This window comes from Triplophysa rosa, linkage group LG14 (genome assembly GCF_024868665.1).
Source record: "Triplophysa rosa linkage group LG14, Trosa_1v2, whole genome shotgun sequence".
NCBI classification, from domain to species: Eukaryota; Metazoa; Chordata; class Actinopteri; order Cypriniformes; family Nemacheilidae; genus Triplophysa; species Triplophysa rosa.
The window spans coordinates 2,296,905-2,321,922 of record NC_079903.1 but is presented as its reverse complement, the minus strand read 5'-3'; the positions used below and the strand labels follow the sequence as shown (position 1 = coordinate 2,321,922).

At 38.1% G+C, this 25,018-nt stretch overlaps 1 protein-coding gene across 7 annotated transcripts in view; it reads right to left on the bottom strand.

Annotated features, from left to right (window-relative positions):
* Positions 1-25,018, bottom strand: part of limk1a (LIM domain kinase 1a) — a 98,491-nt gene that overhangs the window by 43,052 nt on the left and 30,421 nt on the right. For 2 of the 7 annotated variants that reach the window (XM_057350360.1, XM_057350366.1), the window contains 2 exons: positions 14,088-14,226; positions 1,394-1,503 (listed from right to left, as the gene is read on the bottom strand). In XM_057350360.1, coding sequence (XP_057206343.1) covers positions 1,394-1,503; positions 14,088-14,226 — 249 coding nt within the window. Of the gene's footprint in view, positions 1-1,393; positions 1,504-11,988; positions 12,174-14,087; positions 14,227-14,796; positions 14,987-20,390; positions 20,516-20,887; positions 21,013-25,018 lie in introns of those variants that run through there. The other 5 variants (XM_057350365.1, XM_057350362.1, XM_057350361.1 and 2 more) reach the window with 5 other exon arrangements.

The window sequence follows — 25,018 nt, the reverse complement described above, 5'->3', positions numbered from 1 at the left end:
AGGTGGCGTTAGTGACAAGTTGTACAGTACATTGGTCTTTATTGTGATTATTAAAAAGTTTTATCATATGATCAACAACATCGATTCATTTTACAATGCTAGGTAGGTGAATATAACAACAATACATGCATATTTCTGTATTAATGTTAACGAGTTATCGAATAATTGATCATTTATTGAAATGACGATTGATTATGGGAGCTGGCATTTGTTCGAGCTGGGATCCCTAATCTTCCCCTACTCTAAAAGATTCTGTGAGGGAATTGAGAAACACTGCCTTAACGATTTATATACATTAGTTTTCTATCTGAAATAAACAAAAGCATTGCAAATAAAATTCAAAATAACAATTAATTTACATACGGGCAATTTTAGACATTATTTTGACTGTAAATCAGTGATACCCTCTGTTGGCTGGGCATACAAACAAAGCAGCTTGAACACATCTGGTGGTGATATACTGTAGATCTGTGGTGTGTCGAGGCTTCGAAACACCTAGTGGCACCTAGTGGTCCTTTGAGTGTACCGATTTGAAACACCCTCGACAACAATTCAGAAAAGCCCTGACAAATTATAACCACAGTTTATTTTAGGAAGTCGTGCCACTCAACAGACAGGTTTGCAATGCCACCGTGCAGCTGTTTCAGTGATAGCAAGACCACAGTCCTGTCTCCTTGAATGGGGAAGACAGATATTTCTGAAAATGCTTAAAAAAAAAGGAAAAAAAATTCGCAATTAAAAACCTAACATCAACTATACCATTACTTTTGTTTCCTAAGCTTAACTTGAGCTACAAAAACACCTGTTTTGTAATGTTCCTGTTAATATCATTATAAGAGCCATTAAATCACTGTGATGTCTTTTTTATGTGTTTTAACATCTGTCTGACAACAACATGAGCTTGGTTTTGTAAACTGAAAAAAGATCAATGTATACTGTGTGAAATGTAATTATTTATAGTGCGCGTAGTTTTTAAGATTTTAGGACTCAAACGGGTCTTCTTCAATGAATATTTATTGTGAAACACTATACATACATATAGTACCTTGTCTATAAACCCCAGGCCCTATTTTAACAATCTAAGCACATGGTCCGGAGCGTATAGCACAGGTGCACTTAGGGCGTGTCCAAATCCACTTTGGCTAGTTTAACGATGGAAAAAACGGTCAGTGCGCCTTAACACAACATATGGCCTCATTTGTTTTAATAGTACGTTTAGGCTAGATTTCACATCAGGTGAGTAATTAAGCATCCAGAAATCACCCTAGATCACTTCAAACATTTCATTTCTGTTTTGGCCAGTTTGATAAACGCTCCAAACCACTGACCATAACACTTGCGGTTCCCACCCCCCGCCTCATTGTCATGCTCACCATATCACCAATGAGCTCACCAGTAAAGTTTGGAGCGCTCCACCAGAGCGTATGTGTCTCCATCGCCTATAAAAGCTTGACAGTTCAGACATGTGAAGCATTCCGGGTGGTACTTCTGTTCTCCAGCAACCTATAACACAAAAACACATTCACTTGTGTTACAGATATCAAAACATTCAGTGAAGAAAAGGGGCTTAGTTAAGCACATACACATATCCAGTAATAAACACAAAAATGTATATTATAGAATATATACATTGTATTATTGCAAATCTTCAATAATTTGATATATTAAGATACACTAGCAACACTATCTGTGTCAAAATGTATGTACAATGTACATTAGCAATTACTTTTTATCTACATGTGAATGACTGAACGACAGATGTTTTGTTTTGTTGGTCTTTCAAAAGGCTTTCATTGGGTTATCTTCTTTCAATAGCCTGCTTTTTACCCTGAGTGAACATTACATTATTGACCTCATCATTATGCAAAAAGTCAAGGTACATACATATGCGAAAAATGCATGTTAACCAACGATTTAGAGAAGTACGGTGTGAAATCATTAGATCAGGAAGATGAGCCTGTGGATAAAGTTAACGCACCTCTCATATCTAGGCAATTGTTTTTTGTATAATCCACTCCTTTAGAATAATAGAATGAGTAGCAACTTTCTATTGTTGAACTCACACAAAACAAGTTTATTTTCTTTTTTCTGTGTTTGCTCACCGGGGGACTGCTGACATCAGAGTTTTGTACTATTAATATATTACACTGTAAAAAATGTTTTTTTGAGTTTGTAAATAAAGCTAGCATTACTTGAGTATGTTTTACAAGCAAGTTGTATTTTGTCTTTCTACTTTAAAAGGTTGCGTTTAATTCAATGTGTTACTTGAGGTTCTTTTGTAATTATTTGTGCTCTAATACATAAGTACATTTAAATGAAAATGCCAAGTAATATTAACTTGGTGTTTTGTCATTAAATTAAGCGATGTATAAAACTGATGAACGCAAGTAAGATATACTCCACACAGCCATATAACTGCTGCACATGCTCACTTTTGACATTACAAATGGCTTGTAGAGCCTCAGGAAAGCTTGCCCAATGGAACATTTTTCAGCGCCTGAGGTTATTAAACTATGGTAAGTCATTAAATGTTTTATTTTTAATTCATGTAGTAACATTTGCAGCATAGTGCAACGTTAATAAACTTTATCTTCGCTGGTTTGTTTGAGTTCGAGTTCTTGTTATTGAGTCTCGGTATTGCTAACATTTCTGGACAACGTTTGCAAACGCGGTTGTTTTTTATTATGCACATGGATAATATAATTAACGTGTTGCTAAGTTAAGCTATTAATGTTGACAGTGTTCAGTTTGATAAGTGCCAAGTCTCGCATGTCTAACATTACGTAACTTAGACAAATAACTTGCGTGTAATGCATATTCATCAATTTAAATCAAGTTTAAGCTCCGTATATAACCAAACCAATATGATATTGATAAACTTGCTGTAGCCTGCTGTATGTGAGTGTTAACTTAGCCGTAGCTAACTCTGCCTTAGCTAGCTCTGAACTGGCGTTGTTGTTACAGATAGAATGGTGGATCTTGAACTAATTTGTTCTAACATTTAAAATTTGTTATAACGTTAGCCTATGTTCAATGCATTAAGGTCAATAAATTCATTTGAATTGTAAATGACAAATAATCTAATTGTGGCATTAACATCCATGTTCATCGGTTCCACAGGTAACGTTAACTTAACGTTAACGGATTGGACTCTGATGCCAGAGGAAATGTGAAGGTGGTTTAATGGATCTGAATTGTTTTATTTGATTAACTTGTTTTATTTGTTTCTCTGTTTTTTAAATAAGCTGTTAAATATTTGAATTCAAACTCTGAATAAAAGTATTTTTGTGAAATGCCTGTCAGCGTTTTTGAAGTTCAGATACATTTAACTTAACACATATTAATACCTCATATATGATTTCAAGTAATATTTACAAAACACAAACAAGTAAAGATTATGGAGGAAAAGATAACTAGTACTCTTGTAAAGAAATATTAAGTATATTTAGAAGCATTACTTAAATAAAATTTACAAACAAACGATGAGTAAAATTTACTTGACCCCGGACTTGGGAATTTCTATTAAAAACTAATTCGACATGTGTTTAGCCTTTACTTAGACAGTTCTGATAAATGTACTAACATTTCCTGAGTGAAAATTGTTTCCTAGCTTTTTTCAAGTAAACTTCACTCCAAAAAATTGTCAGTGTACTTTAAATGTAACACTTTGTGTAAATTATTACAGCTGATACAGTTGGCACAATTTTCCAAACCATTCATTCAGTTCTCAAAAAAGGACACATTGCACAAAACATTTAACACATTTAACACTTTCACTTGTTTTCACTTGCATATCAATTCTTTTAGTGATTTCTGCAAAACTCCACACAAAAACGATCTAATTTCACTATTCTGTATCAAGTAAACTGTACCTGTCATGACTCTGCTTCATCATGTCATGTCTATTCTTGATCTTGTAGCAGAGTCATGGCAAAGCCTTAGGTTTTATGTGGAGAGGGAGATTGTTGACCTTTCGGCCTTCCATACTCTCTCTCTCCGGTCCTGTCTCTGTTCCCGCCATCTCGTTTCCTCGTTAACTTTCCCTGAGTGTTTCATTACCCACACATGCCCCTTGCTAATTATCATTTGTCTGTCTCCCTATATAATACCCTCATGTTTCATTGTCCTGTGCTTGGTCATTGTATGCAGTTCGTCTTGTTGCTTGTCCAGTGTTTACCTGGTCCATATGCTCGTGGTCATGTTGGTTATATTCTGTCTTGTTTCAGTAAGTGTTGAATTCAGTTCATGTCTAGTGTTTGGTTAGTTTAGTGTTTAGTTAGTTGTAGGGATGTGCCGAATGAAGCTTCTGAATCAAAGAGGCTTTTTCAAAAAAAAAAAGTGCTTCGAAGCTTTTGACACAGTGCTCTACGTCGCCATCTGGTGGTCAATAAAAATTCCCACACCAACTGTGTCACTCAGATATTTTGTTCATTGAAACGTTTTTATAAGTTTTATTTGTATATTTAATATATAATTTAATAATATATAGAATTAGAACTCAAAGTAACAAAGAAAAATAAGCACATCCGGTTCTTAAGTAACACGAATAATAATTTAATATATATGATATATATGACTTCCAAAATTAGATTTTTTAAATTTCTGTTTTTCAAAATTTTAACAAATTATGTTTTTTATGGTGCATTCCACTTAATATCAATTAAACTGTAGTTGGTTTAAGCCATAATAACTCGAAAAATGCGGCAATCTAACACAAAAAAAAACATGATAAAAAAAAGTTTGGAACCAAACTCTTCATATATATATATATATACTGTACACAGTATATACAATAAATAATAATATAGTGTGAATGTGGACACAATTTTAAGTGTTTGGTTGGTGTTGGCCTTAAATCCAACATATCCTGTAAACCTTAAATACGATAGATTAACCCACCAAACTAATGGATACTAAAGTACTCTGTGTTCTTAAATAGTGTAATCTATTACAACAAATAAAAATGGAATAGAATATGAAAATCTAAACTCAAAACGGGTGACTTTTCTTGCATTTTAATTACTTTATTGCTCATTTGTTGAGGGAAATAGTGTCGAGACTGAAGTGTTCCCACAATTGAGAACGGGGTCTCTTGCGTGCATTCTCCATTTAAAGATCAAACACACTTCTGCACGTGTGAGCTGCAGAGAACCGAGGACGGCGTTTACTAGCAGAAAACCAGTTTGTGGTTGAAGAAACACTTTTATACTTTTTGGGAACAGTGTTAAACCTGCAATTAACTTTTTGACAACAGACATTAACATGGTTTTAAATAGTACTTTAATTAGCAATACAAAATGATAAAATTATATAAATTAAACATATAATTATAACATTCCTATGGTTCAGCGTAATCAAAGCGCTTTGAGTTTGATCCGTGCGTGACATGTCAGTGAGGTAACGAAGCTTCGTTTCCTCTGGTCACGTGACAGACTCATTTCAAGCAATGCTCCGGAACATTGTTTCGAAGCACTAGTGTGTCGAAAACTTGATACGTGTGTCGACACGGGGTGTCGAGCAACCCATCCCTAGTTAGTCTTTGTTTCTGTTTACCTGTGATTATTTTTTTACCCCCCCCGTGGGTCCTTGTTTTGTGTTTTTGTAATAAATACCCTTTTTGTTACCCCTGGACGCTGCCTGCAATTGGGTTCTTCCGCCACGAGATCACGACAGTACCACGTGTGCAAATCTGTGATTGTCCCTCAAATTTGTGATTGTCAACTTTATTTGTATCCTTTTTTACATGTTATGTATTTTTGCAGAAATCAGGGATCACTACTCACAGTAAAGAAAATCATTTGTCAGAAGACCAAGAAATTGTTACAGTAACCGTTTATGAAATTGGGCCAAAGGTGCAGAGGATGACATTTTGTACTTGACAGTATAGGCTACTGTATTGTGTTGTTTGCCCAGTTCATATTATCCTTTGGTTTTTTTTATTTTCTTGTCCTGTAAAATCATCGACTTTTTCTACTTTCATATAAGATTACAGTTGTGCAATGAAAATATTTTCCTGACTCCGATTATGCTCAATAAGCTGCTAACATGTAAGGTCATGTAAACGCCTAAAACGGTTTTCTTTTATCGGGGAAAGCTCATAAACGGCGTAAGCAAAACCCGTTCGGCAGAGGTAGGTTTTGCCCATTACCCCCGCGCTGCATTTCTCTCTGACACCGGACTGATACTGTAAAAGTAAAAGTCCCAAACGGAAGTAACAGTAAAATAATGCATAAGTCCACTCTTGAATCATGCAGTTGGTGTAGAAATGGCAAAGTGAAAAACTATTGTTGCATTTGCAGATAATGCGAACATAAGAAGATATATAAAAATACAGCTTCTGACCAATTTCTCGTGGCATTTCAACTTCAGCAATAGTAGAAAATTTAAAGTACTGGGCTGTTGAACTGCTTACATTACAAATCTAATTTTGTTAAATAATAATAATAATAATAATGTGTAAATGGACTTCCAGTTCAGCGACGTAAGAGACAGCAGCATTAACGATGACCTCCAAACCACGTTCCTTTTAAACGTATCTAAGTGTCTTTCTTTTTTAAGTTGCTTTGTATCGAAGTGTGAGTACCACGGTTAGTTTAGAAAACAAAATGAGCAACTCTAAACAGAATACTGCGCCAGTAACACAATTGTGTACTACCTTAGTGGGTAAGCTAGCAATCATGGCAGCTAATGACACCGTTAGCAACAAGGACACGCCTGAGAAAGACAACATGGACAACCTGTCGATGAGTCAGATAATCTCTGAACTGGCAAAACAACGGGCTAGTTTGAAAGAGGACATGGCTGGCTTAATTCAAGATTCAATTAAGCCGCTACAAGTCTCTCTTGACACACTACGGGAGACAGTTAGCTCATTTCAACACCGACTCGCATCTACCGAAGTACTGGTTGGCGATAACTTTGAAAGGCTTGTTACTGCGGAAGCAATGATTAAATCCTTGAAGGCACAGAACAATGCTCTTTTTGTTCAAATGGATGATCTCGAAAATAGATCCAGAAGGGCTAATCTGCGCATTATCAACGTCCCGGAAGGTGCTGAGAATAGAAAAGACCCCATCGGATTTATTTCTGGGATGCTTAAGGATACCATGGAGAGCGTGTTTGATAAACCTCCTGAACTTGAGCGTGCGCACCGAGCCCTTCGTTCCAGAATAGGACAACCTCCTGGACCATTCATCGTTTGCTTCCACAGATTTCAAGAAAAGGAAAAGGCACTTAACTGGGCCTGGCGAAATGATATCAAGTACAACGGTGTGTCACTGAGACTATACCCGGATACGCGTGCAGCTTTAGCAACTAGTTAAACAACTACTGTATCAGAAAGACATAAAGTTTCAGCAGCTGTTTCCTGCCCGCCTCCGCGTGAGATTCGGAGAAGAACTCACACTTTTGATTCACCTGAGGCAGCTGAGACTTTCTGAAAACATCGCATCTCTGCACAGTCTTAAAGATTGAATGTCTTTGAATTCTGAATGTGGCCGTAACACATTGATCATGTAATTAAGTGTGACTGACTGTTCATTTCTGGCCATAAGAATGATTTATTTCCTGACACAAGGTATCTAAACTTCAGGATAACCTGGTATGTTTGTTCCTGCTTATTGCCTTAATGTTTATTTGATGCAATTTGTTAAACTGATGCTATGTTGTACTTTATGTAAATATTGGGGTTTGGGGTTCTCAAAAGCAAAGAGATATTCACCGGTTAATCAAGAGCCAAGTAAGTTAAACAGATTTCTGCGACTAGCTTCAGTTGGGGAAGCAAGCACGGGAAGGCTTGGCAGTTTGGTTTTATGTTATAGTTTATATAATGTAAATGTTATTAAGGCTTTGTTTTATGTTATATTTGCACAAATACTTATTAGTGAGGAAGCATGTTCATTACTGATTACGTCATTGATCTGTGATTGCTTGCTGAAATGTAAATGTGGTCATCTAATATGGCCAATGCAACGAAATCACCTGAGGGGTCAAACGTTAGATTTGTTAGCTGGAATGTTAAAGGTCTATATGGCCCAACCAAAAGAGGCAAAATCTTTGCATATTTAAATAAAATAAAATCTGAAATAACATATTTACAAGAACCACTTACGTACTGCTGACCATATTAGACTCAGGAAATCATGGGTGGGACAAGTTTTTAATTCTAATTTTAATTCTAAAATAAGAGGCACTGCAATACTGATACATAAAAGTATTCAATTTACTGCCTCTGCTTCTATTGCAGATCCTCAGGGAAGATATATCATAGTATCTGGGATGCTATATCATGTCCCTGTCTTATTAGTTAACATATATGCCCAAAACTGGGATGACCTGAGTTTTATTAACAAGTTGGTGTCTTTATTGCCAGATCTAAACTCCCATCGCATGATTTTTGGAGGTGACATAAATTGTGTCATGAACCCATCCCTGGACCGCTGTAATCCTAAATCCTTATCTCATTCCAAGATGGCACAAGCCTTATCTACGTTTATGGATCAAGTGGGAGCTGTTGATCCTTGGAGATTTCTTTTTCCACATAACAGGGTATATTCCTATTTCTCTCAAGTCCACCATTCCTATTCAAGAATCGATTATTTCTTTATACTGTAGATAAATCCCTTCTTCCTTCTGTTGGACTAATCAAATATTTACCTATTGTGGAATCAGATCATGCTCCTTTGCAATTAGATCTTGCTTGTAATTTGAGGTATAACAAACGGCCTATGTGAAGACTAAATACACTACTCTCTGGATGGGTTAAATGCAGAGGTCACATTTCGGGTATGGGTCACCATATCTGACTAATAGGTCACTTTCACTTTCTTTAACTGACTTGATTGCCCCCAATAATCTCCGGCACCTCAGTCGTTACCCACCGGCCCTGGGAATCGAACCGGCAACCTTCTGGTCACGAGTCCGACTCTCTAACCATTAGGCCACGTGTGGCATACCATTAGGCATACTGTGTTTGTAAAATACTACCCTGTCCTTCCTCAATAAAAATACTATTAAAAAAAATAAATTGTGTAAATGACACCTTTAGAGAGGAAAATGTGACAACATTATGCTATGAGGACACTGTAAGCCCACCTCACAAACCCTCAACCAACGCGGAAAAAACACATAAACCACAAACACGTCAATGTATGAGGAGATTCTTTCCCCACCCCCTTGTTGCACTTAATGGAAGACAGTTATACGTACATACAAAACTACAAATACAAATAAAACTACAGACAATTAACTTCATAACTTATCTTGTGCGTCTTCTGACTAGCTGTCAAACACGTTTTGTGTTTCACTTTTGCCCTCCAGCACACAAACAGCACACATTTCACATGTGACTGTAATCCTGGGAAAGCACCAAACTCAATAAGAAAATAAGAAAAATAAGAAAGTCCCGTGGAAAGTTTAATATGAGTTTCTGTTCATGCGGGTTAGTTCATGTGATGAAAATGGAAATGTTTTTTCCTTCTTTTAGTAAATGCACATGGTTATGAGTAATTGGGTGGATGGATGGGAGTCCTATGACAACACTGAGAAGCACATGTTTCCCTTTAGGACAGAAGATATGACTGCATGACACACTCCACTGAGAAAATATAACTGGAAAATCAGTAGAGGTCATGATGGTGAAACAACACAAATTTATCAAATTCAACTTGACTACAGTTATAAGAATTATAACCTGAAGGCATCATTATGAATGTCTGTGGACTGTATCAGTAAACATCTCACCAATACTTTCCACCTACATGTGTGTATAGACATGAATTTTCTCTAGCTTGTTTTTGAGTATTTTGAATAAGCGTTCGCGTGCCCAAGGATAGTTTTTGCAAACAATACACTCAAACCAGCTAACCAGAGAAATGATAAAGAAACGTGTACAAAAGATAAAGAGCAAAAAAAGAATGTCACCAATAATGAACAGAAGGTTTTAGGTGGAAGCCAGAAAGTTGTTTTGTTAAAAAGTCTGTCCAGAGGTGTAACGGGTACAGGTAATAAAAAGCAAGGATGCATGGGATGCGTTAATAAAGCACCTAAATTGGTTTCACCCAAGACAAAAACATGGATTGCATACGTGTGGTTTAAGTTGTTTTTACATTATTTTATACATTTAGAAAACATTTATATATGAAAGTTTCTAATGCATCATGTGGAAGCGTTTGTGAAAACATTTATACAAACTTCACACACATGCTCAGTGAATGAGACCCATAAAGTATTTCACTCCAAACACATCTATACACATAAAAAAGGCAAAGATTTTAATATTAACAAGATGCGCCACTGCTGTTACAATGAATGGCGAGGAATGCAACGCTCAAGCCAATCGACAATCAATAATGACTGACGATTCTCTGGGGCGGGGCTCTCGTGAGGCGCTTGCCAGACTGTGCGCAGGCGCAGTAGATGAGGCGACATCAAAAAAGGTGATTTTTAGCGCAATTTAAGCTTAGCAAACCAAAGTTCATGTCATGGTTTATTATTGTTCAGACATATGCTGTTCAATTGTGATTTTTGCCAGCGATTTTAGAAATATCTGCCTTCCCCCATTCAAGTAGATAGGACTGTGGACTTGCTTTGACGGAAATAGCTGCCCAGAGGCGAAGCAAACATAGCCGCCGAGTGGCACGACTTCCGTTAATAAGATTACTTTATGTAGTTTTATATTATTTATTTGAATGAATTAAAATAGCCATTTCATGTCTATCCAGCTAATCAAGGTTGTTATAGGATATAGAAAGTACTTAGTAATAATCTATATAACCATTATTTTGCTAATAAACATCTAAATAAATACAGTCTTGTGGAATTAATTATTTATTATCTCCACAAGCGATCTCAGTTTGAATAAAACGTTAGTAAATGCATATATAAACAGTGCTTTGTCCGCAGGTATTTCATAAGACTGACAAAAATACTATTAACGTAACATACCAGTTGAGGGAGTTATTTTAAATTTTTTATTTTTAGAATTATTTTTGAACAAAGACACTTTATTTTTTGCACTCCTTCAGACCACCCTATTTATTGGTGTATAAATACAAGTTGTTTTGCTTTGTATGCAAGGAGGAAGTGACTCTTATAAATAAAATTATTTGTTCAGTTGTGTTGTAATCAGTGTGTCAAAAACAGAAGTATAACAGTAAATAAACATCGGTTTTGCATATCGGTTCTACACATAAACATTCAAATAATTGATATCTGCATCGGTTAAAAAAAATCTATATCGGTCGATCACTATTAGTAACCAGTAATTAATTACCCAACACCATTCAATAGTTACTGTAACTTAGTGTAGATCATATATAGAAATATTTTTCTTAGATCCACTGGACATAGATCTCATAAAATCAAAGATTGTAAAAAAAAGAGATCTATGTGATCTCTAGTTATTTCAGTGAAATCTGACTCTCACAGCCTTGTCATCATCATGTATGTGTAAAATGAATGATCCTTTTTACCCTGACTGAGGATCTGAAGACTCACAGTACTGGTAACCATACGAGATTCAGACATTACTGGCAGCTTTATTGATCGTATCAGTTGATATTGAAAGCCAATCAAAAGAGGACTTTAGAAATCAATTACTGAAGGTTCCTAAAGTACGTTTTGAATGTAATGCTGATGGAGAGGCTTCAGTTACAGATACAGATGGTACAAAAGTATGGATTTATAATACTGGCCACCACTTTGATCATCTTACAGTAAAATAATAATTTGGCTATAGGCCTTAGCTGAAATGTCCTTGTGTCAGACATCACAAATATAAACACATGAGGAGGAAAACAGGCCAGACCAAGAAAAGCAGTCAAGGCTGAGAGTCCATCAAACTGCATTAAACTATGAGATGTAAAATGAATGTTTCTTGAATGAAACTTTTCAATGTAAATGAACGAAAGCATGATATTCTAGGGATGTTTGATCAGACATAAACAGGGCTGTGCTGTCATGACAGATGTGTGACCGAAAGCATCCTACCTTCTCTCTCTTCCAGAGTCTCAGACAGCAGAAGCTCCAGTAAAACAGTTCCCCGACCATGACAGCCCGTGGCTACAGCATGCAGATCATTTTAGCGAATGTGGCATGCTCGAATGAAAACACACCAGCAGCAGAGAGCGAGAGACAGAGAGAGACTCGCTCGGCCCACACGCCCAGTGCTGAGCTCATCACGGAAAGCTCTGTGTCACTCTCTCTCTCCCCATCCTAGTGGGTGATTTCATTTCCTGGTGAGCCCATACACATCTGCGCAGACACACACACCTCCCCCACTCACCCCAGCCCCGGCTAACACACAGACCTCACTGCTCGGAGGAAAACACGGTCAAATCTATAGTCAAGTTACTATCGTCAATGAAAAGCTACTAGCAAATCTTCAAATGGCAAATCTACAAATTTTCCACATATGCAGGACATCATATACATATTTTTGTAAAAAAAATGTTTACAATGTAATCAACTATTTTAGGCACAAGATTCAGTGCATGTTTCCCTATCAAATCATAATGAAGATACAGCACATGTACTTTATAACATTATACTCCCATTTTTGGGGGAGCTTTCTCGGATCTCGCTGTGAGATTCATTGATCAGTGTGATGATTTCTGACCTCATGCCAACACCAGCTGCTCTCTGAAGCCGTCAGACATCACATGTCAATAGTCCCAACAGGGCTTTCCAATTTCACATGTGCATGCTGGGATCAAACTTTGGACAACCGACAAAGTCTGGTCGACATAAAAGCTTACACCTGTTCAGACTAAACGATTTCAGCTCGTGTTTGGCACGATCCGTTGTAGAGTGCCCTTCAAAAACTCAAATGTTTTATCAGAAAAACTTACTTTATGGAATAAGTCAATCTGAAATTGATGACAACAGACGAGTGCTGGGAAATGTGCAGAAAGATTATTAGTCTAAATTGTTAGTAGATATAAATGTGAATATTGATTTGATAGTACAGTAAACAAATGTATCTCAACTCAAGGTGGATTTAAGTGATAGTTCACCCAAAAATGAAAATTCTACCATCATTTACGCTCCCTCTCGTCATTTCAAACCTGTATGACCTTCTTTCTTCCACAGAACACAAAAAAAGGCGGCTATGGTCAAACTGTGGTCTGATCTTCCTCCCGATCATTAAAGACCGATAGAGCATTATATAAATAGTGTGAAGGCAGGATGCTGAGGTGGGTGAAAGCCATTTTAACCCTCGTGCTTTTCTTCCTGTTTGGGTTCCTGTTTGAGTTTGGGTTCCTCGCCACAGGGCCGTGTTGGCTTGCTCACCAGGAGACTGCTAATATTAGATATTAGATTAGCTTAATGGTTCGGTAAATTCCGTTAACATCGCTTTATTAGAATGCTCTTGCTTGTTCCACAAACACCATGCACTGTACTGTGTTTTACCCTTTCTGTTTTTCTTATTTTCTCCTGTAAAGCTGCTTTGGAACGATGCACATTGTGAAAACCGCTATATAAATCAAATTGAATTGAATTAGTATATGTGGAGAACTAATGATAAATATCTTTCATCTGTAACCTCAGGAGAGGCATGTTATTATTTTATTGTTGGTGATAAGATGGTAACGTTCTTTCATTACAAAACGTTACTTTAGGTCATCTGAAACAAAAGAGTAGTGTCTATGTTTATACATTATTCCTTCTTTCTGTATGTAACCACATGTTTTGCATTTACAAGCTTAGTGAACATGTATTTATTTTAATGTGTTTCATTTTAGCTTGAAGTGTAGATGGCAAGATTTCTGTGTGATGATTCAGGCACAACACATGAATTTTTAAAAGCTTGTAATTCACACAATTATTTTCATGTTAAATGTTGGCTACTGCTCTTGTAGAAACACACAGCTAGCAGTGAAACTTTACTTTCATTGACACAATCTCTGATAGCTGCTCTTTTTACCAAAGCACACAAAAGCGCTGTTTCCTTCATCATGTAAGATAACTTTGAATGGCGTATTGTAGAGTTGTGTAACTGGGTCAATCGTTGGACTGCCGGACTGAAAACAGGATTTTGGAGTGAGGAGAGATGAGACAGGCCAGGTTTCTGACGGGTTTGGACTCACCATGATGAGTCCAGTGGTGATGGGCTCTGAACAGCCATGACACAACTCTCCAAATTTAGCCCAGTAGTCCTTCTTACAGAAGAGACGGCCGTCCTTTTCATAGTACCAGTGTGACAGGGATGCCCCGCACTCACAGCACCTGCGAGACAACAGTAAGGTCAGAAATCAATGCATTTAAGCCATTAGGAATCAGAGCAGATGGTTAGGTAACCCCAAGTATAACAACACAATCTCATGGCATTTCCAGACATTTTTAAAAAACGATCTCATTTGTACATTTTAAACTCTGGAAAAGCCTCCCCATGCATCTCTTTAATCAAGCATTCATCTAATTCACCTTCTAAACAAGTCTATTCTGCAATATAGTTAGCTTGTCAAACTGCATTATATTTTATTTTATTTCACTTTCTGTGAGCAGCTTCACAGTTTGTTGGGTTCCCGAGGACACCAGAGGCTGTCAGTCCCAGCTCCGGATCTGGCCTGATGCTCATCTCAGTTCAACCGGATGCTCAGATCAGAATCAGAAGGAGCTTTATTGCCAAGTATGTTTACACACACAAGGAATTTGACTTTGCGACAGGAGCTTAGCTGATGACTACAGCAACAACCTATAGTCAACCATAGCCAGAATAATATGGGACAGAGCTGAAAACTTTTTACTATTCCCACAAGTTTCACTCATTTATTTCTGTAGAATCTCATGGCTTACAGTATCCGTTCTCTCTAAAGTTGCAGCAGTGCTACATGTCAGAGGAGAACTGGCTCTCCCGGTTGAGTCTGGTCTCTCCCAAGGTCTTTTCCTCCATATTCATGGAGTTTTGTGGAGTTTTGGTTCCTTGCCACTGTCGCCACTGGCTTACTTCCTGGGAGACTGGTGATTTTGCTTCTTGGGGTTTATACTAAAAAAAACCCAAATATATTACATTTAACTTGTGTTTTTCTCGTTTCCTAAAACACAATTCATGAAACTGTTCAACATTTATTCACGACTATAAACACATTCTCAGAACAATACACCAACCACACACAAAAAAGTTCTACTTAAGGTTTAACAAGCTCTCATTCGGAAAACACAAACACATAATATAATTAACTGAAGTGTCAAGATGTAAACTCAAACAGCACACATTTTGCCATCAGTAAACATCCAGTACCAAAACTAATGACACACCAATCAGAATCTCAAGATAATATCAATAGAAGCACAGGTAATTGTGCATCCTATCATCCTTTATACTACTTTTGTAAACATACAATATAATTACAGTACACACTTTATATGAGAAAAATTTCACTATTCTGTATCCAATAAACTGTAGCGCGTGTACACCCTCAAATGTGTGATTGTAAGTTTATTTGCAACATTTTTTACATGTTCTGTATTTTTGCAAAACTTAAAGACTACTACTAACAAAAAAATATTTTATCAGACGACCAAGAAATTGCTATAGTATCCTGTAACGAAATTGGGCCAAATGTGCATATGATGCCATGTTTATTTATATATTTATGCACTTCTGTTCAATATTGTGTTGCATACCCAGTTTACATTGTTTTTTGAACTTTTCTTGTCTTGTCTACTTCATCTACTTTGATGTAAGTAAAAGTAGTGTAATTTTATATTTTTTCCTAAAGCTCATCGTTACATTTAGCTCATTCTGCTCTCTTATAGGTTGTATATTGTAATAGACACTGAGCTGTCAAATTACTCTATTCTTGAATCCCAATAAGAGGTTTTAGCAACAGTGTTTCGAATTGATCTCACCAGTCTCTAAGACTATGTTGTAGTGTGAGTGTTTCTGAGGGCTTGTGTGTGTATACAGTATCTGCTATAACAAGCTTAATAATCAATAGCACCAGGACAATGGTGCATTTCATGAGCATGGCATTAAATTTACTACAAGTGGAAATTATGTGAAATGTGTCAGAATGACCTCAGGTTGCGATGAACCGTGGTACAATAGCACATGATGAACACAGACTATGTGCTGGTAAACTCTTAACATCCCCAGAATTACATGAACATAATCCTTCTTGCGTCATATGTGTGTGGTGTCACAACACTAGCCAGAGGCGAATATCTCGCTGTCATTTCCGTCCATTAGAGACAGTATGGATAGATTGGATCAGACCCAGAAGGAGTCAAACTCTTTAATGACCATCTGGCTCTCAATGACCTCTGAACTGTGATAAAGCCAGATAACCAAAGCTCATCCTAAACTACTGTAAACCCTACAGCTGGGCATCTTAACTCACACAGCACTCAGGGGTGGGCCAGTGTTTTCTCAGGATGGTGTGGTATAATGTAGACAGATGAAATGAGCAGGAAACTCATAGAAAAACTCAGGTCAAAGTGTCACTCCATTCATGCACAACAATGACATTCAATAACAATGACCTCACACATTTGACTAAGCAAGTGAAATGCTTGCCACAATAAGGGGCAGTCGTGGCGTAATGGTTAGAGACTCAGACTTGTAACCCAAACATTGCCGGGTCGAGCCTCAGTACCAGCAAGGATTGTAGGTGGGGGGAGTGAATGATCAGTGCTCTCCTCCTCCTTCAATACCACGGCACCGATCCCCCCAACTGCTCCCCGAGCGCCGCAGCAATGGCTGCTCACTGCTCTGGGTGTGTGTTCATGGTGTGTGTGTGTTACTCACTGCTGTGTGTGTGCACTTGGATGGGTTAAATGCAGAGCACAAATTCCGAGTATGGCACACCATACTTGGCCTCACATCACTTTCACTACTTTAGCAAACCATCCGGTTCCTAATCTTCACATGCTTAAAAACAGAGATATAAATAAAATAACAGGTGAGTCTGAATGATTGTTTCCCGCTGTAACCAATATTACACCACTAATGTTGTCAACAGAACTTACATTAAGTCTATAATGTTCCTGTAAGGGACTGGTTCAAATGACCCTATATGAGACACCGTAAAACAGATGCTTCACTAAGCAAATGCCAATAACAGGGCCTTCTGCCCTGAATAATCTTCATCATAGTCCCTCAGGGAGAGGTAGAGATGAAAAGTACAGACCAACAGGGGTTATCTCAAATCTTTCAATAAAAATATCCTCTAGATCATTCACTCCATTTAGAGCAATTCAGCCAACCTAGCCAAATAAATTTATTTAGGCAGCTCTTTAATGAACCGACTAGAATAATCACGGCTGATAGTATTACAAGTATTAAAGTTATTCTAAACGTATTCTTATTTTCGTATTATTCATAATAAAATATTATTATCATGCTTAAAGTTTTTTATTATCTTTACTTATCTAAAAGTAAAGTTAATTGAATAATTATTCGGACTCTGCCAGCTCTCTGCGATGAAGAAATTTTATGTCAGTGATGTCTTAAGTGACTTTTTCAGTCAAGGTACAGGCGCTCGCTTGACATGAGAGATGATACATTTCAGGCTGACAGTATAATTCATCCTTGAGTAGTGATGAGAGAGAACTAACAGTTAAACTCTGAAGAGATAAATACGTTCAAGTTGGCATGAAACGTAAGTTGCGATACTGTTTCCATCTAAATGTTAACATGTATTTTAGAGTGTAACGGCTTTTGGAATTAGAAAAATGTAGAGTGGGACTTGATTTCATCCTTCCGGATTTGATTGGATTGATGGCAGTTGGAAGCCCGGACATTGGACACAACATACAATCCAGCCCTCAGGCCGAGACATAAATCAAGCAGAGAAGAGAAGTCGTTTAGAGACGGAGGGGAAGTTTTAGATTTTAATGAAGGCACATGACCTGCACGAATAGATCATTTAGTCACATAAAGCGTTTATATCACTAGGAACAAGTTTGTTTGGAAGTGGAGAGAATGTGAACAGATGACAAGCATTTTATTTTTGGGTGGGTTGGGTAACCATGTCAGAGTATCAGTGTCATAGTTACTCACCAACCAAACGTCTAAAGAAGACATGTTTCACCAGGGAAAGTTTGTTATTTCTCACAAAAGCTCATTAAACTCAATGAAATCGAAATAGATTCCCCCTGTGTAATTTACAGTAACAGCATGACAAAATGAAAGTGATGTTAGCCCTGTAATGGGGGGGGGGGGATGTTGGGGGGGTTCTGGGAGTTTGCTAGGGAATTGCTATTCAGTCCCTAGGGTGTTTTATGATGTTTTAGGTGGTTGCCAGGGCATCAGGTGTCAGGTTGTTCAAACTCCTAATATTTCTTGTCCCTTATAACAATATTACATTATTGCAAGATTGTGCATTCCCTTACACTAATACTGACAGAAAAGTATAGAAAACTGTGAGAAAACTGTTGTGTCTCAGCAGTTTCTTTGTGCTTACGAAGCCCTTCCCAGAATGCAATGCTTCGGTGCCTATTGTGTCATTCTGAAGAATGAATTGCCTTCTTAGTTTGACCAAGACGCAAACAAGATCTGACTAATTCAGTGAAAACCAAATTAGTTCAGCAGTTTTTTTTTTATTTGACTGACAGTGATAATTCACAGAGACAAAGCCTGTATCTGCATGTGATCAGAACATTACACTGTAAAAAGTGAATATGCGTGTACAGTATGTTGGATTATTGTAACTATTTGAGTCTATTTAGTGCCTTTCTGCTTGCTGAATTGTAAATCAGTATTAACACTCTCTTAACTTAATCACGCAGAAATTTGAAATATAGAGATTTAGAATTAAATTAGTATGCTTAATAATGCAACGTTTGAATGCATGTTTCAGTTATTTATGAGTTAGAGGAGATTGTTTGTGAGCATGCTAACAAAATTGTAATAAACTGAATATTTCCAATTAATTTGCGTGACATCACGTTTGCGATCTAAAGGTTAGCACCGAGGTTACGTTTCTATAGCCTACAGTTACGAGATGTTGCATTTACAGTTTGTTTTGTAGAAATGTATTCAGTTTTGATCGTGATAGTATGTATATAAAATAATTATAAAACAGATGTATCTGTATTTTAGTGTATTAAAGTTCTTTTTCATTGTAATCAGAAATGTAGTCTGTCACATGGTCCGGTTATGTGTTTTTTGCTTTGTGTTTGAATTAGGAACCTTTTTCGGCTACTGTCTGACACCTTTCTGGATGTTGCTCTTAATGTTTCTGGCACAATCATAGCAATACATGTTTCTTCCTGTTTTCAGCTGCAAAAACAGTAAATCTATGCAATCTGTCCAATGACAGGAGTCCTTTTTGTCAAACCCTGACAGTTGGGTGGTGAAAACAGAAGTGAAACTTCAAGGACAATACACTTTAACTGCCCATCAGATTAACAATAATCATATACACTCAAAATAAAGGTGCTACACGATGCAACTGAAAGAAAACATAAGAACGCTGTTTTACGATAAAAATCCAGGAATGCAATGATGATTTTTCACAGCGATGCCATAGAAGAACCATTTTTTGATTCCACAAAGAACCATTCAGTCAAAGGTTCTTTAAAGAACCACCTCTTTCTTATTTTTTATAGCCTGAAGAACCTTTTTTTTGCCACAAAGAACCTTTTTTGAAACAGAAAGGTTCTTCAGATGTTAAAGGTTCTTTATGGAACCAAAGAACCTTTTGAAGCACCTTTTTTAAGAGTGTATAGTCACAGGTAATGAAATTACTTATTTTCGGTCTGTTTGTGTTAATGTATGCTTTCATAAGGCCTCTTTAAAGCTACTAAAGTTATTTAGCCAAAGCAATAAATGTTTTTCTTCTTTGAGTTTACAAGTTTGCACTAACGTCAATATCAAATCAAATATGATAATGAATGCGTGTTGGCGATGGAGTGGCAGAGGGATGTTGCAAAACTGTCATGGGACAGAGGTGAGGCCAGACCTGGGCCAGACACAATGATTACCTGCATGATCATACTCCTCCCAAACTTTGTTAAATAAACTTCATAGAGTCGATGAGTATGTTATATCTGCTCCTTTTTTAGTCTTGATTAATGTTGATTTAGAACAGACCTTTGGTTTTCTGATAGCAGGGCTGTGCGATTAATCGTAAATTGATTTTCAATTTCCGCTTCTAACGATTATGAAAACAAGACAATCAAGGTAAACCGTTTATTGCACCTCTGCCGCATTCTGTCCAGCACATATTCCTTTCCTTCACACCTGTGCACTTACTTTCCTCCCTGAACACTGTGGGTTTTGTCTCGAGTAAATGTACAGTGCAGAAAGACAATGCATGTGTAGAACAGCTGGGTTGAGAAAGTGAAACTGAACTTCGGGCTAGACGTGTACGTCCGATGAAACCATCAATATGTCATGGTCAGTAAGGTTTCATCCACAAATAATTCAAATAATACATACTTACATTCTGCCCTTGAGGCAACGATAGCACTGATGTCTGCAGTAGATTAAGCAGACTTTCTTGTGGGCTTCCGGAAGACCGCTCATGTTAAAGCATTGAGAGGGACCGATTATCTCGACGATTAGCTCAAAGCAGACACAGCTAGACCTCTCGCTCGCTCTGTCATCTAAGGCTGTGTTCTGGGTTGTCATTTGATCATTTCCTGTTCTCTGCGCACACTTACAGCTTCATGGGAGCTAATATGACCCCATGACACAGACTTCTTCCCCTCCCTTCACCTCTCTCGCCTGCAGTCACAACAGTACTTACCGTCTCACAGATACCACTGACCAAAAAGTGCCAACGTATACGATAGCAGTATCACAGTATTCTTTATACTGTACCCTGGAGTTAAATGACATGATATACTGTACAATATGTGGAAAACATTCAAAGATGGTACCACCTCACATAGTACAGATTTTGAATGATAAGAACTATCTTGTAAAAAGTCAACCTACCTTGCTCTGCGATGCCAAAATGCCATCAGAGTGGATTTTCGGAGTCTCTGGGATCAATACAAAAGATTTGTCTGAGAGAAATCCTGTAAAAGAATGAAATGACGCTACATGTGTAGTTCCTTATGTAGTTGTAGGATGGTTTCAGGTCAGGTGATCTGACCCTCAATGAACATGTTTCTCTGTTAGTCTGACTGTTATTGTCTGTTAGTGGTTATATTTTGCATTACTTCCCCAGTCACGTCAGGAAGTGTGCTAGTGCAGAGAACAGCAATTTCAAAACTAAACCTTGATGTTTGCTTGCCAGTAGGAATGGGCGCGAGTACCCAAATAGTCACACACGACAGCTGCAATTGGTAGGGCGGTATGACCATAATTTAACTGTATTTAAATATTTTCCAGATTTATACCGGTTAACCGGTACATGGCGGTATTTTTTAAACCACATTTTCTACTATTGAGAGAGGAAATACCGCAGTTTATTGACTTAAAATGCCCTTTTAAACTGTCATGGTGAGTGAATATTGTAGAAAAATTCTACACTAGTATTATACAGGGCTTGTAAGTCTAACAAAATGATGCTGTTTATAAAGAGGTGGCACTCATGATGAAGTGAAGGAATCAGGATGCATGACAGTTGCAGTCAAAATACAGAACCTTTTAATTGTGCAAATTTCGCAAACAACTTGTAACTACACAATGTAAACAATCCCCTTCCCCTATAACAACTGCCAAGTTTAGAATTATTTAACAACTGAATAGCTAAGGTAACTTGCATACATCATATTTAAGCAAATAAATAGAGAACAAGGCTCGAAATTAACTTTTTTCCTTGGTAGCACTGAAAATTAATACCATGGTCTGTCTGAATAGTTGAATACAAAATAGTAACAATTTTAACATTAAAACATGCATGTGATGTCTGCTCTGTTTCACATAGTCACAATGGAATTTCTGAAATCATATTTTTTAATCATAAAACAAAGGCTTAAATTAGATATGTGAGAGGAAAGCGATTGCGTCACCCTGTCAATCCTCCTTCCTCTACTGACCCTTATTTCTCATCATGGCATACAGAGAAACAGTTAAAACTAAAAACACATCATATTATATGCTTTTATTGAGCAGGTTTGAGGGGAACACGATAGCTTTTTGAAGATGTTTGCTCGTGAGTGTAATGCGAACTTGCAATCGCTACACCTGTGTTACAGTCATTTGCTGTTCAGCCATGCAGTGTGCGCTCCCATTACGGCGAGAAGAGAATATGTCACCGCTCATGCGCGAGACGCACGCGAACATCCAAACGCCTCCGTTTAGCGCATGTTTATATTGAAAAATGATGATAAAGTAGTGCCGCGGCATAGACAGACATGTGGAACGGCCGGTTCCACTGTGTGAATGGCCAGTCACATTGCAACAGTGAAAAGGGACGCCACTGAAACAGTGTCGCGCTGTGCCGCGTTCCACATGTTGTTTAAGCGACATACACCGTTAATGCGGTATATTAAAAACTCATATAATAAAAAAATACACACCAGTATTCGGTATGAACCGGTATATTGCACAGCACCAGCGATCGGTCATTAAAACGATGATTGTGTGGGTCTAAAAATGCATTTTTACATACAATTATTTTCTTCAAACCCAGACCCCAGAGGGGAATATGAGATGAGTGACGACTCACCTCATGCTGATATTTCTTTTAAATGTTCACTGTATTTTCATTTACATTTTGCCCTTTGTGATGTCATGGATGAACAACATCCACAAACTGTGTTAATTTGTCATCGGGTCTGAGTAGTTTCTCATCTGAGGTCGAGTGATTTCGGCCCCTGCTGAGGGATGGAGGAAAGCAATGAGCATGAAAGCTATTTTCCCATGAAATTAAAGCACCACTTACATCCTCCAAGGAAAACCAAGAGTTTTTCCACCCAAGGGACAGCTAGCAGCGCTTCAAATAAACCAAGCCGTTTTCTACTAGCGGACCCCTTTTTTTTGTTTCTAAAGCTGGTATATTCTGCTGTTAATCATATCTGCATATGGACAGAAGTGAGTTAACAGCGAAGTCAATTAATTTTTAAATGTTGATTTCATATTTAGGCAGATTCCTTTAAACCAAAGCCTTTAATCATGTAATCCGCTACCAATCTATTCCACTAATTACATTTATGAATATATTTCTTCTTCAGGATCTTTGGCTCATGTGTAAGGTTCTTGTGTCACAAATGTGAGCTTTTCAGAACCTGTGCATCCCTCCACCCAGCCCTAGCACACATACAGACAGACACAAGAACTCAATCTCCAAAAACCTATGGCCTTCTCTAATGCTTTCCCTCCAACCCATGTCCTTGCCAAACGTCCTTCATCTCAGAGTTCAGTCCTGGTACTGAGACTGTTTACACAATCCTGCCAATTTCCAGGCCCAGTGGAACTGCTTTTGCACACTAAGCAGAACAAAAGCTATGCCTGTGAAAATGCTCCAGGAGGTAAAGGGGGACAAGTATAGTGTTTACCTGGATCGTATATGTCCTGCAAATACTTATCAAAGACACATTCGTCCACCCCAGTCATTAACCATAAACTACCCCTAAAATCAGAGGGAAATGACAGGTTGATACAAACATTATTCAAACCTTGAAGCACTGCGACTTGATAATGGGTTGCTCAAATTTTGTTCAATGTGTTGCAGATTTTTGAAGATTTTAAGTGCAAAAGAAAGACATTAAAAAGCAAATAAATGTGGGTAACACTTTCCAATAAGGTTGTATTTGTTAAAGTGATTCAATTATGTCATCATTTACTCACCCTTGTCATTTCAAACCTGTATGAATTTCTTTGTTCTGCAGAACACAGAAGAATATATTTTGAAGAATTTTGTCAACTTTCCACCGTTGACTTGCACTGGTTTTGTGTTCATACAATAGAAGTAAATGGGGGCCAGTACTGTTCGGTTACCAACTTTCTTCAAAATATCTTCTTTTGTGTTCTGCGGCAGAAAGAAAATCATAAAGGTTTGAAATGACAAGAGGGTAAATAAATGATGACATGATTTTCATTTATGGGCGACCTATCACTTTAACCTTTGTAAATGCAACCTTTGTACATTTTAGCATTTATTGAAGCCACAATATGGAATAATTTTGTTATGAAATATCCAAAAATCACTTGCACAGTGATATACTTCATGCAGTTGTGTACTTACATTATCCCAAATGCTCCCAAGAATGTGCAAATCCAGAGAAATTCCTATTTAAAATAACGGCCCCATTTTGTGGGCAATTGACGAAGAGATCACCGCAGGTAACCACCAAACTCCAACGGGAGGTCTTGAGGGTAAAACCTACGTACCCTCATCGACTCAGCTCACTCTGTTCCGGGATCGGGACAACCAGGGAGTCAGCAAACCCTCTCACTCCTATCCGCACGTTACTGGTGGGTGAAGATGTCTCAGGATATCTCTCAGTATGTGAAAGGATGCTCAGTCTGTGCCATTTCAAAAACTCCATGCCGAATGCCTGAAGGAAAACTCATGCCTTTACCCATTCCTCATCGTCCATGGTCCCACCTTGCAGTTGACTTCCTCACAGATCGGCTGCATCCTAGTGGCCGTAGACCGGTTCTCCAAAGCCTGTCAGCTCATCCCCTTACCTCGACTCACGACAGCCTTCAAAACAGATGAGGCCTTTTTCAATCTGGTGTTCCGCAACTATGGCCTGCCAGAGGACATCAGCAGCCTGGCACCGTTTCCTCGCCTGGGCCGAGTATGCACAGAACTCCCTCCATCATTTTCCCACCGGATTAACCCCCTTTCAGTGCATACTCTGCTACCAACCTCCCATGTTCCCCTGGTCAGGGGAACCCTCTACGGTGCCAGCCGTGGACCACTGGTTTCGGGAGAGCGAGAGGGTATGGGACTCAAGCTCACCAACACCTGCAGCAGGCTGTCCGCAGGTAGAAGTTGAAAGCTGACACCCGACGCTCGTCCAGTCCCCAATACCAGCCAGAATAACTTGTATGGCTGTCCACCTGGGACCTCTGCCTGCGGCAGCCCTGCAAGAGGTTGAGTCCCAAATACATCGGCCCCATCCTGCACCAGGCCAACCCAGTCACCTATCGCCTCCAACTCCCACCACA